General features: G+C 36.5%; 1 protein-coding gene across 1 annotated transcript; it reads left to right on the forward strand.

The window, feature by feature from the left end:
• The first annotated feature begins 7,574 nt into the window (after positions 1–7,574).
• LOC142545247 (uncharacterized) lies at positions 7,575–13,304 on the forward strand. The gene is given in 9 exon segments (XM_075652310.1): positions 7,575–7,978; positions 8,757–8,856; positions 8,965–9,114; positions 9,473–9,564; positions 9,661–11,131; positions 11,133–11,251; positions 11,253–11,435; positions 12,104–12,254; positions 12,353–13,304. Coding segments are annotated over 7 exon segments (2,916 nt in total). The 5' UTR covers positions 7,575–7,978; positions 8,757–8,856; positions 8,965–8,972; the 3' UTR covers positions 13,111–13,304.
• Positions 13,305–13,817: the final 513 nt, after the last annotated feature.

The following is a 13,817-nucleotide window of genomic DNA, read 5'->3' on the forward strand; positions in this document are numbered from 1 at the left end:
CACGTCCACTTTCAGTGCATCGGGGACTTCCAACAGTCGCAGCTGAGTCTCCACGCTTTTCAGCCAGCTCTGGCTAATTTTGGGGTCTGCAGCGCCACCGAAAGTTGGACACTGTTCTTGCGCAGTGATTCATAATGGAACTTAACTTCGTGCTGTGGTGGAGGTGGTGGTGGTTGATTGGCGTTTGGGTTCACTAACCCTTGCAGTGTTGTCGCCACGATCATGGCTATGGCCATCAGGTCTGCTTGGTTAAGACTGAACCCAGGTGGCGGTCCATTATCGCCTTTGTTGGCAATGTTGCTGTTAGCGTAGCGAGGGTTGCGGTTTTGTCTTGGAGGTCTACCGGTCATTTCCTACAATTTTAAACGTTTCTAAGAATTTGCGGAGCATAACGACATGATTGAGTAAATAAGTTATGCTGGAACAACTGAGATAAGTAAATGAATATAACTTTATTAAATTTGAATATCGAGGAACAACTGAATGGAAACAAATAGTACTAAATGAAAACAAATCGTGCTGAATAACATAGCAATATGGATAAAATAACTCCTAGTAATAAATCAAGGTCACTAAGAAAGCCTAGTCATCTATCTCTCCGTCGCCAACTGCTGCTATGGGCTCATCTATCTCTATCGGTTCCTCCTCTGGCTCTTCTTCTTGCAGTATCTCCACCATATGGGTGAGCTGGGCGTTTTCCTCCATGAGCTGCGCCACCTGTGCCTTAAGTCCCTGTATCTCCGCATCAGCTGCGTCCATCTCGTCATTCCAATGCTGCTGATACTGCAGATGATGCTGTTTCTTCTGCTTGATTTGGTCCTTCAGCGCTTCAACTTGCTGAGTCAGACGTTGATTCACATACGCAAGGCTGTTCACGGCCTCACCTGAATTTTCCAATCTCCTCTTACCTTTGGTATTCTGTTGTTTCTCTTCCTCCAGCTCCTTGCGATAACGCTCCATATCCTCTCGTAACTTTCCATGTTGAGACTTGCACTGCTCTATGACATCTCTTAGGTCCATGTTATCACCTCTAACTAGCTCACCCTGATAGATAGACTGGTTAAGGCGCACACGAATCTCCTCTTTCTCAGCGGCTAAAGTCTCGACCTCCCTCCTCCTCTCACTCAGTCTGGCTCTAAGTCTCTGAATCTGACGGGACTGATAGTGAAAGGCAAGCTCCTTCAAACGAATGGCAGCTTGGGCACGGGTGTGGGATCGCATGGGAGTAGATGGAGCCATTTCCTGAAATCAAAAAATAAAAATGCTCAGAATCGGAAAGAGACAGTATATAACAAGGGACAATATGCAATATATATGAAATTTTCGAAAATTACATAAATATATTTTTTTCCAAAAATGGAAAGTTTGGAATTAGACATATGGGTTCGAAGCATATGTCGAGAGGATTCCAGAACAATCGACGGAATCGAATTCGAAATTTCCTATGGGAAGATATATGGTCTACATATATTTCCTAAAACGGCAAAAACGACATTTCGGAGGCCTAAACGAAGGAATTTCGCGATTTCAGCCCCTACCTCATGACAAAGTCGTGAAAATCGCTCGTTGGGCAGTTTCGGAGGGGATAGCGTTGGCCGATTTTCAAAATCTCACCGAAAATTTTTCCCGAAAAATTTCTTCCCCACCCGGATTATGAACCTGGCAGCTCTGATACCATTTAAATGTCACGCCCCGAGACTCGGGTTTGACACCGACATTGTTTAACAATCACACAATCGAAACAACAAGCCTTTTGTAGCAAAGTATAAATCGAAACCAGTTTATAAATCATAATCTCAAAGAAATAACCATTGTCTTTACAATATCGAAATATCAAAAAACGACAAAGTTAATGTGGAAACGTAAATCTGAATAACGATAATGAACTTTAACTTAATCTAATTCTCGAACTATCACCATCCCCAGAATTGTTCGGACTCTTCTTCCTCGAGTTCTTCTTCGGGTTTATCTGTGAAGGGTTGTAAGTGGGGTGAGTATTTTGGGAAATATCAGCAAGTGGGGGAATGTCGAGCACAATAAAACAACATGCATAAATTTCGAAACACATGACTTGCTTACATACTTCATAAACATGCATAACATTTATCAGCCGCTGTGATTTATCTAACCTTCTATGGTTTACTGACGTCAGTCCCTAATTTTTACCCCTTTAAGGGGGCGAGGCCGTATAGCGGTTATATCCCCCACTGCGTAAGGGTACGTCATGGTTGAGATTCTCACCCATATACAGTCGACTCCTCACAGTGCTTAAAACAGTATGACAATCGACACAAGAAAAGGAGTAGAAGAGAATTGTACTCGACTGAAATTTTTATCCAAAACCGAAAAATCACATATGCATCAACCGAAATTTTGAAATTTAAGAACATCCCACTTACAGTATAATTGATGTTAAAAACGTGGATGCTTGGCTTCGGGAATGGATCACTTCGCGTTCCTCGTCCGGGTAGCGCTTCGGTTCGATTTTTAAGCTAACTTCAGGGACGATTTTCGGACAGAGTTTTGGCTAGGGAGTTGCTGAAAATTTCGGACCTTTCAGCTCTTAAGTTTCGAAAATTTGGGTGAGTTGAGGAGTGGGAATGATGGCATATTTATAAGTTGAGGGATGGGAGCTAAATATGGTACTCAAATCATACCAAAACTCATGCAAAATCTCACAAATTTGACTCCAATATTCCTTGCTAAATTTCGAAAATATGGTGGCCAAGTGAGGGGATTTACTTCCAATTTTCTTGTAGCTTATTCTTGCATGTGATTATATCCTTGGGCACCACAATATTTATGCACCATATCTAGGGGATTTTCGAAAATTACTATATATATGCTTTGATTCTTTTAGCCATGCATGGTCTTTCAAACCCTTGGAGATTTCCTTGCATAATTTCGAAAATATGCAATATCTATGCCTAAGTCTCCTAGGTCTAATATATTACCTTCCAATCCTGCAATATATTTCCCCAAATTCGAAAATATGCATGATATGCATAATTATATGACTTAATATTATATTACCAAAGTATTCACATATATCTCATCAAAATATATGTACCCAAAAATATAGTAATAAAATCCTAACATTTCCTTACAAATGTTTAAGTTATATGGTGGAAAAATTCGGTTCTCACATTTCGTGAGATACATTTAATAGAATGATTTACACTTGTTGAAAGTCAATTTTCATAATATAATTTTATCGTAAAAACTAAAAAAAAGTTGTTTAATCCACAATATCTAGCCGTTTCTTCTCTAAATTTAAAATCGGAATAGTAAATAGTTGATAATCGTTACCCGTTTGAGACTATAATACTGGCATTTAAGTTTGAGAACAATCGATACCAATTTTCACCGGATCAATTTTCTTGATGTGCTGCATTAAAGTCTCATAACCTTATTATTGTCGAAATTTGTAAGTTTTCGAACAATTTTTGCATTTACCTTGCAAATCTCCGGAGGAAAGCGTCACATTTTCAAAATATTTGGTGAATATATTAAATATGTGACGAGGCACCACTTGAGTTTTAGGCGTCGTCGGATTGCTCATACTTTCTTAACTTGGACGATGATGTGTTTGTTGGGCCGTCACTTGTTTGGTGAAGATATTACATACGTGGCGAGGCACCACTTGATTTTTAGGCGTCGTCGGATTGCTCATACTTTATTAACTTAGACGATGATGTGTTTGTTGGCTTCACTTTTTCTTTTCGCTCCTATAGGAAAAATGAAGATCACAACCGTCAACATTGAATGAAGAAGAATCACGATCCTCAAACTCGGGCATGATGCTCTTTCCCTTGCCCTTACCACTACAACTTGAACCAGTCATTTGTATAAAAATAAAATTGAAGTAATTAGAAAAATAAACGAACAATTGACAATAATCAACAATTGTTATTTTGATAATAGAGAAATAAAGTTTGAATCGAGAATTAGAAATTGAGAATTGTGTGAAAAAAAATGAAAGGTACGAGGGTATTTGTAACTTGAATTCTGTTTTTTTTCCCAAAAGTAATCAACAGTCGAACTTTCGGTCTAGGTCGATTTGGACCCCGCTGGTTGACCATTGCACAACAATCACGCCATCATGACCGTCTATTTAAAAAAATCAAAATAAATATCGTCGATCCGCCGGATTTAACCCAGATGGGTTATAGACCCCAAAACCGTAAAGGGATAGCCTTTGGTCGGTTAAGATCATGATTCCGTGTCCAAACCGTTAAACCGATTAACCGACCTATTGATCATGGGTATGTTCCGATCCAGGTCCGTGTCCAACCCCTCGTAGCCAGGTTATGTTATGATAATAATGAAATGATGATTAATAAACAAGGAACCAAGGATGATGGCCTCGGAGTTCTTAGAAAGGCCCAATAAGAAACTGAGGTAAGGAAAGTGCGAATCTCGAATTCAAACAATAACGTGTGGCCCAATCAAGTATATATCGGTTCCATCCCAAAATATATTGGTTTGTTTATTTATTTATTTTTACAAAAATTAAATAAATTATTTAAAAAAGTGAAGTTTAACCTTCATGTTTTATTTATATTTAATTCATTTAAAAATAGTTGCATGCTTTTCTATATTGATTTATTAGTGTTACATTAGTAAAAATCAAGAAAAAACATTATTACACGTTGAAATTGGATTATATATTTGAGAGAATCGAAAAATGTAAAGAGAGAACACTAAACATCTATTTAACAATTTTTTCCCAATTGATCTGCCCCCTTCCCACTTCTTGTCACCTAAAAATATACTTATATAGAAATAATAGATATATAACTTTATATATTTCCCTAAAAAATTAAAAATAATTTAATTAATGTATAGTCCCGTTGAAGATTATCATCATTGGAGGTGGAATCAAATTTTAATCGACCAAACCAAAACGTGCACACTTGTGGCCATTATATGAACTCGAATGAACAAAGCCGTACATAAATGTCCAAAATAAATGTCAACTAATCAACTTATCCTTTTTCCGTCATACTTTAATTTAGAAGCAACTATATTTGATGTCTAAATTATTCATAAAATTACTATTACATATAATCCTATCAAACTCGATAACAAGATTGTTATAATTGAGTCTTGAGCACTACGAGACCTCATCTCAAACTTAAGAGTATGTCTCTTGTGAGACGGTCTCACGAATCTTTATCTGTGAGACGGGTCAACCCTACCGATATTCACAATAAAAAGTAATAATTTTAGCATAAAAATTAATACTTTTTCATGGATGACTCAATAAGAGATATGTCTTACAAAATACGATACGTGAGACTGTCCCACACAAATTTTTATTCAAACTTAAAATCTTGATACGAGACGAACTGCGAGAGACATCGGTCTGTATAGAACTTCACTTTCCATGTAATGTATTTGGTGATTGTGTTTCATCAAGTTGTTGCATTTATTTTGGTAATATACTTGCACCAATTAAATGGTTGGGAGACATACGTAACGAAACTAAGCTGTATGTCCATAAATGTGAACTTCGATTCCCGAAAAATATCGGCAAATTAAGGTCATGGGGGTTGGAGTAGGCCCTCCGAAGCCTAATTTTTTGCCATAAAATTCGATATTATCAAATATTAATTTGTTGACGATGACATATATGTCAACCATGATTTAAAATATCATTATACGGAGAAAAACATCGTCATGTAAACATATTAACCCATAAAATTTTATAATCACGCTGAATTATCAATAAAATAATATAATATGGAGAGAAACATTGTCGGTGTAAAATATATTAACCCATAAAATGTTATAATCACGTTGGATTATCAACGTCGTTATTTCAAAGGAGTAGGTATCTTGTGAGACGGTGTTGCGAATCTTTACCTGTGAGACGGGTCAACCCTACCGATATTCACAATAAAAAGTAATACTCTTGGAATAAAAAGTAATATGTTTTCATGGATGACCCAAATAAGAGATATGTCTCACAAAATACGACCGGATGAGATCGTTTTACATAAGTTTTTGTTATTTCAAGGATGTGAATTGTTTCTGACTTGGAATAAGCGAATAGATTAAAGAGGCCTAGTCATAAGAAATTAATATAATTATTTGTTAGTTGCAATAATTAGAGAACCAATTATTCAAAATCATTATTGATTGTTTTGCTTCGTTTTGCATGGAAACCCCCATTTTACCTAATCCTATCTTTTCGCACGTTCCAGTTGTCGTTGACATAGACACTGATCATATAAAGACAAAAACGACTAAATATGATAAATAGACTACTTGGCCATTTTATTTTATCATTGTACCAAAAAAAAAAACTATTATTTTGGTTGTCTGAACAAACTGTGATTGTTATTGTTACATTAGCTGTTACTCATTTGTTGACTCAAGTTTGCAAGATTGTACGTACTAATAGCATTTGTATAGCCAATATTTATTCAAATCTATATGTTATCGTATTGAGAAAAAAATTAAATATAAAAAAAATATATGTTATTATTCCATCTGTCAACGATGTTCTCGTTTGAGTTTCTGAGTTGATGTAGTAAGTAAATGCTGAGACAAATGATGATGAGTTTGATTATTTCAACAAGACAAAAACTTGTATGAGATGATTTCACGGGTCGTATTTTGTGAGACAGATATCTTATTTTGGTCATTCATGAAAAAATATTACTTTTTATGCTAAAAATATTACTTTTTATTGTGAATATCGATAGGATTGACCCGTCTCACATATAAATATTTGTGAGACCGTCTCACAAAAAACCTACTCTTCCAACAACTATTTACTCGATCGAGCCAACACACCAGGCTTGTCTCGTGGAGTTTATATAGGTATTATGGATTGTAAGTTATTGTGTTAAGATAAATGATTTATCCCGTATCTATACTATCTATACTATTTTATTAAGTTTGTGACACTTAGAGTAACTAACCTGTTTTAATAATTATATATATATATATATATGTATATTAATAAAATGTTAAAATTTTAATGTAAGTTATATGTAATTCAACGGATAGAGTCATTGTTTTTTGGAGTTTAGGTTATATGTTCAATTCTCACTGAGGTCATTTTTTATTCTTTTATTTTTTAATTTATATATCAAAATTATAGACTCTCACTATTTTTTATAATTATATTTTGATCCTCATTTAAATATAAATCAAATCAATTATAAAAAAATATTGTTGCGTGCGTCGATACGCTAATATTTAATAAATGGTTGCTGGTGAATAAAAAATGTAAACAATTGAAAATGCGATCCAAATTATCGTTAATGAAATTGTTGAACACCTACCTCAGGAATAAAAAAGAACTCATACAAGAGATTAAAATCTCAACCACCCAAATTTTGGAACCATGCCTAGGAATTAAGAAACTTGGTCCTAACTAATATAATAATTTCAAAGTTAATAAAAGGGGCTCAAATCAAATTAGAGCCTAACTACAGGGACCAAATTGAATTAACTCCAAATCACAAGGACCGTCGGTCTATTTTTATTTAATACTTTAATTTAATTGAGAAATTTTTTATAGATTTCCTCGTTTGCACCTCATTTCATCATGTATACGTAATCGAAACAGTTAATTTAATCAGAATAAACAAAGCGCGTCGCGTCCGATAGGGAGTCGGTTGTGAAGGAAAAGAGACCAGAGGTCACTGCAAGCAAAGAAAGCTCTTTTACTCTCTCTTCTTCACGTGAATCCCGGCTGACCTCCGGCCACATTCTCACCGGAATCATACATTCGTGCCCTATGCTTCCCTCCACCTATTATACTTCACTATCTCGTGCTTGGAACAATATACGTCTCTGGGAATGAGTAAAAAGGGATAGCCTGAGTGTTCCGCGGTTCACATTTTCGGAAGTTGGGAGTGAAAGTTTGCTACCAAATTCTGTGATGATTTTCGAACTAGATGCGGTGTCTTTTGTCAAGATTCCGCCTGTTTTTGCTGTCGTCCGATCTCGTTTTTCGAAGGTGATTGGTTAAATCGAATATCTCGTTGTGTATTTTGGAGTTCTTTTTGTCTGCTCCGTGTTTGCTACTTTTCTCTTTGATTTTTTAATAAAGTGGTACTGTTTCAGGATAAAGTTCTATTTTTTGGACTTGCTGTTATTTTACTTTCCAAGATTAATCAAGGATAAAGATATATAGCTTTTTATTCGTAATTAAAAATTTGCCTATTTTTTGGTTCGAGATGTACTTCAATATCAACTTTCTTTGTACGAATATGTTGCGAGATCCAATTGTGAGCTCCGGATGTTATTCACTGGAAAAGTGTCGCTACTTTGGTCCTAATTTTTCTCTTTCTTTTGGTTTCTATTTTTTGTGACATGAGGAAACTATCGGTTATTTGATTCATTTCGTAATTGTAAACTATGGATCTCATTATTTGTTCGGTGATTTACACGGGGTTGTTGGTTGTAACTCATTGATGTAAGATCCTCCTGGGAGGATATGTAAATGCTCAATTATTTAGCGATCTGCTATTTTCGTTACCCCCAGTCCCTCTCTCTCTCTGCATAAGAATGCAATTTATGGGCTGTAGGTTCGTCTTAAAGATTTTTCTTTATATTTCATTAAGCTCATATTCTCTTTTTCCTTGTATTTTTTGAATATTTGCAGTATGGATTTATTAAATTCTGTATCTTGTACCATTTTCCCTCAAATTATTTGCCTGGTTGTCTTTTGTTTCCTCTTATGTTTCTTTCATTTCATTTCATTTCATTTGATTTTTATTTTTTATTTTTTGCAGTGAGGTTGGTTGCTCCAAGGGGGGAGGTGTTTGAAAATCTGCCAAAGTAGCTAAATTTGTATAGTTTTTTTACTTCAAAACAGTAATCTTCTTACAAGAGGTACTTTACAGGCGGAGCGTCAACAATTTTTGTTCTTTCTGTCATCCTTGTCAAACTTTGAATTGTAGATTTTTGTGGTGGCTAACGCCAAGGAACATTCTATACCAGGTAGTGAGATGAATGGTATTCATCAGAATGTCGAAAATCACAGTTTTGAGAAATCATTTCCGGGATGCTTGGGGAGAGTGGTGAACCTCTTTGAATTGAATGAAGGGGTGTCCTCAAACCGGATGCTAAGTGATAAACCCCATCGGGAAGGTTCAATTATTTGGATATTTTCCTACACTACATTTGTGTATTTCCTCATAGAAATGTTGCTGTCATGCACATCCATCACTTTTCTTTTTGAAAATGTTGTTGTCATGCATATCCATCACTTTTCTTTTTGAAAATGCTTTTGGCTTAAAATGTACTGGCAGATGTGTGATAGTGTGAGACATCATGATACAGTTTCAATTGCTTAGAAATTTCGGCATTTCAACTTTTCCTTTTGATGGTTTCCTTGAATTTTCCTAGTATTTTCTTCATTCAGGGATTAACTTTGATTTTTGTTTTCCCATTATTAAGCACACGCAAGACATTCTTGAATGATAATTTACTGGTTGCTGATTCTCAGGTTCCCCTCTCTCCAGAAGCAGATCAGATGTGACAAGAATGAGTCCATCGGGTGACCCAATGCAGGAGAAAGTGGTAAACTCTCGATATGATGTAATATTAATTTCGAGTGACTTACATAACTTTGCCTCCTCTGCTTTTCCGAGTTTCTTTAACACTGATTTATTTTTGTCTGTGTGATACCTGCAGATTGTATCTGAAATTAGGACTTCACACTCAACCAGAAAATCCAATGGAACACCCATGAAGATGCTCATTGCCCAAGAGATGTCCAAAGATGTGGACTCGAAATGCGGTCCACCAAATGTGATTGCCAAATTAATGGGGCTTGACACTCTTCCAAGGCAGGAAACTGATGTATCTTTGCAGAGAAACCATTCTAGAGGTCATTCTCGTAGTCATTCAGATACACCGATGTGTTACTGGGAGCAACAGAATGGATTCTTTCGCGACATAGAGCCACGTGAATATAAATATGTCTATGAAACATTACAGAAACCACCTCATAAAGGAAGATACGCTGAAACTTCAAATGACAAAAGGATGGCTCTTGTTCGTCAGAAGTTTGTCGAAGCAAAACGCATGTCTATGGATGAAAAACTTCGTCAGTCTAAGCAATTCCAAGATGCATTAGAAGTATTGAATTCCAATAAAGACTTGTTTCTGAAGTGCCTACAAGAACCAAATTCTATGTTTTCACATAATCTTTACACTCAACCGTCCAATCCTCCTCCAGAGATAAAGCGTATCACTGTTCTTAGACCATCGAAAGTGGCAAATAGTAATGATTTTTCTGGTGCTGGGAATAGTGATGGAAAACAAATTAAAAATGGTGCTTTCGTTCTGTTGAATGGGTTGGAGAAAAATCAACTGGTTAATTCCTCTCCAGCAAGGTGGAAGAATTATGAAAGTCCCTCACAAGCAACTCGAATAGTGGTTCTAAAGCCAAGTCCTGTGAAGTCTCATGATATTAAGGCAGATATTTGTCCACGAGTAGAATCACCAACTGTGATAAATGGTGAAGACATTTTGGGGGATGTAGAAGATGATGAAAATCAAGAATCAAGAAAAGTTGCAAAAGCAATCACACAGCAAATGCGTGAGAAACTTGGCAGGCATCACCATGATGAAGGCTTAATGTCTTCTGTGTTCTCCAATGGTTATGTTGGCGATGAAAGTTCATTTAATAAATCAGAAATTGAATACGCAGCTGGCAATCTTAGTGACTCGGAAGTCCTGTCACCTCTATCTAGGCACTCTTGGGATTATGTTAACAGGCTTGGAAGTCCGTTTTCAACTTCCTCTTTTGGTAGAGTATCCTGTTCCCCAGAGTCATCAGTATGCAGAGAAGCTAAGAAACGTCTTTCTGAAAGATGGGCCATGATGGCATCTAATGGGAGTTGCCAAGAGCAGACATATGCGCGAAGAATCTCGAGTACATTGGGTGAAATGCTTGCACTTTCTGAGACAAAGAAGGCAGCGATGCCAAGGGAAGTTAGCATTTCCAACAAAGAAAGCAAGGGTTCAAATTATCTGGCTGATAATGAACCAGAGCCTAATGAAATCATGAATCATTCACCAAAGAATCTTATGCGGTCGAAGTCCGTTCCCGTTTCTTTTACTGAGTATGGAACCAAGGTTAAGCACAAGCATATCAGTTCCTGATAAGGACAATGCAGAAGCTCGAAAGGATGAGACGAAGAAAAGAATTGTTAAATCGTCATTCAAAGGGAAAGTGTCGAGTTTGTTTTTCTCGAGGAACAAAAAAGCTAGTAAAGACTAAGTCCCTTGCATCTGATACCAAAGATGAATTTCACCCCAAAATTGTTCCTGAACAAGGCTGCAATAGATGTGAAGGTCTTACTGATGAAGGATTTCAACATTTTTCACCTACTTGGCCCAAGCTTTCTAATAAAACATCTTCCTCAAATCAAGGTGGCGAGTTTGTTGCAACATGTCCTGAGGTACTTGCGTTTTTTGTTAGTGTTAGTGTTAGTGTTACAGTTACAGTTTATCTATCTTCTTTATCTTGCGTAGCTTATTTGAGGAAATTAGATATGTTAACTTTGTGAAATAGAAGTCTTTTGTTTGGCTTTCTCTGTTCTTTCATTTAATTGTTAGATTAAGTGTTAAACATGCAAAATAAAAACCAATTTTTTATACTCTTTACATTCTTTTACTTTCAGGAATTGTTCTTGTTTCCTGTAAAGTGAAATTAGCTTACTTGTGTAAATAGTTGCTGTTTTTGCACATACCAAGAATTGGTAATACTATTGTAGAGTTGTGATCTTCATGAGGATTGAATATGAGGCAGATGATGATGGTTAAGAAAATCCTGGTTACGTTTTTAACCACGAATTAGTATACATAATCAGCCTGGCTGCACAATGGCTGCTTGATCTTTTAAAGTTTAATTCTGGCTTTACTTGGTTTTAAACGTAGAATTTGAATCAATATTGAATTTTATCAAGCGTTTAGGAATGCGTGTATTTGTTCTTGCTTGTATTTTGTGATCAGGGGGATGTCTAATGGTCTAAACTTTATTTTGCCTCCTGAATTCGTGCTAGTGTCATTTAGGTTATTTACTATCAGGAAAACTTGAGAATATTGTTCATGAATTCTACATTTGCAGACCGGATTTTCCATGGAAAAGACTGTCGCATCTGGAAACTCAGGTGAATATTTGGATCAGCCGAGTCCAATATCTGTCCTAGATACACCCTTTGAAGAAGATGAGCATGTGGCATCAGTGTTTCCACATTATGTCAAGCCTGACAGACATGGTGAAATGCGTTGCCTGAAATTCACTTCTACTCTTTTGTTCTATACCAGATATGTTATTAAACTAAAATTTTGTTTCTTTATGTTACTTTTATTACAGGTGATGGGTTACCAGCCAATCCTGTTAGATTAAACTTGATTGACAAATCACCACCTATAGGATCCATTGCTCGCACTCTTTCATGGGATGATTCATGCATTGACACAGTCTCGAGATATTCCCCAAACCAATCTTTCTCTGGTCAAGGAACTGACGAAGAGAAACGAGAATGGTTTTTCTTCGTCAAGACACTATTATCTGTTTCTGATCTGCTAGGAGAGGTGCAATCGAACTCGTTTTTAGCCAGATGGCACTCTCCTGATAGCCCGTTAGACCCATCGTTAAGAGACAAATACATAGACTTGAAAGACAAGGAGACACTGCATGAGGCCAAGCGGAGGCTAAAACGATCAACCCGAAAGCTTGTGTTCGACTGTGTCAATGCTGCTTTAGTGGAAATTGCTGGATATGGGTCAGTCTCGGGTCAAAGAGCCATTCCTTGCATTAAAGCCCACAATAGTGTATTGGGGAACACATCATTCACGATGCTGGACGAGGTGTGGAACAGAACTAATTTATGGTTATCTGGTGAGATCAAATGCGTTTCGGATGACTATGTGGATGACAATAGCCTCATGTTGGAGCGAGTGGTGAGAAAGGAGGTTGTAGGCAAGGGATGGATCGATCATTTGACTTTGGAGGCTGATAATTTAGGGAAGGAGCTTGAAGGGAAGTTACTGGAAGAGCTTGTAGAAGAAGCAGTGGTTGAATTTACAGGTAGGGGCGCAAGGCCAAACCATTCTTTGAACAACTTATAGTTTCCTTTACTGTGTCCACAACTCCACTGTATGGTCCCCAGCCCTCACCTGTGATGCAAATTGCTGCACTTAATGTGCATCCTTTCACTGTCAGGACCATTTCTGTTGTATATTATTGGTATTCCCTTTTTTATAAAACACCAGAATGGTATAAAATTATTTATAAATATGAATATTGTATGTGTTAGATCTTCCGCACGGCACTCCCTTTATCATGAAATGGTCATTAATTCTTGGAGAGGAATGCTAATTGGTTGTCACCTGTTTATGTAAAAGGTTAAATGCAATTTCTCAAAGGACAGAAAACAAAATTATGATTAGTTAAATTTTCTTCAGCTCGCAGTTCAAAGCAATTGTATTGGGACATTCGAAAATTTTGTAGGCCCTCAAGTGGGAAGAACTATTCACCTTTTGACCTCACTTTTAATTTGCAGAGGGATAATAAATCACTTAAAGTCAATCGGAATAGGATTTTCATGGAATGGAAACAGCTAATGACAGTGACAATCCAATTCACGTGGGAATGAAATTATTGTATCTAGCAGTGATTCTTGTTTGTTCACCTCATTTTTTCACGAAATATGCATTAATTATGGACCAACCAAAAATGCACTAAACCAAACCCCTTATCTTCCGATATATATGTATATATATAGATATAGATGATTGGGGCTAACCAAGTAAAATTCATTTTTTGGTTGCATCTT

This window comes from Primulina tabacum, chromosome 1, assembly GCF_025594145.1.
Source record: "Primulina tabacum isolate GXHZ01 chromosome 1, ASM2559414v2, whole genome shotgun sequence".
NCBI lineage: Eukaryota > Viridiplantae > Streptophyta > Magnoliopsida > Lamiales > Gesneriaceae > Primulina > Primulina tabacum.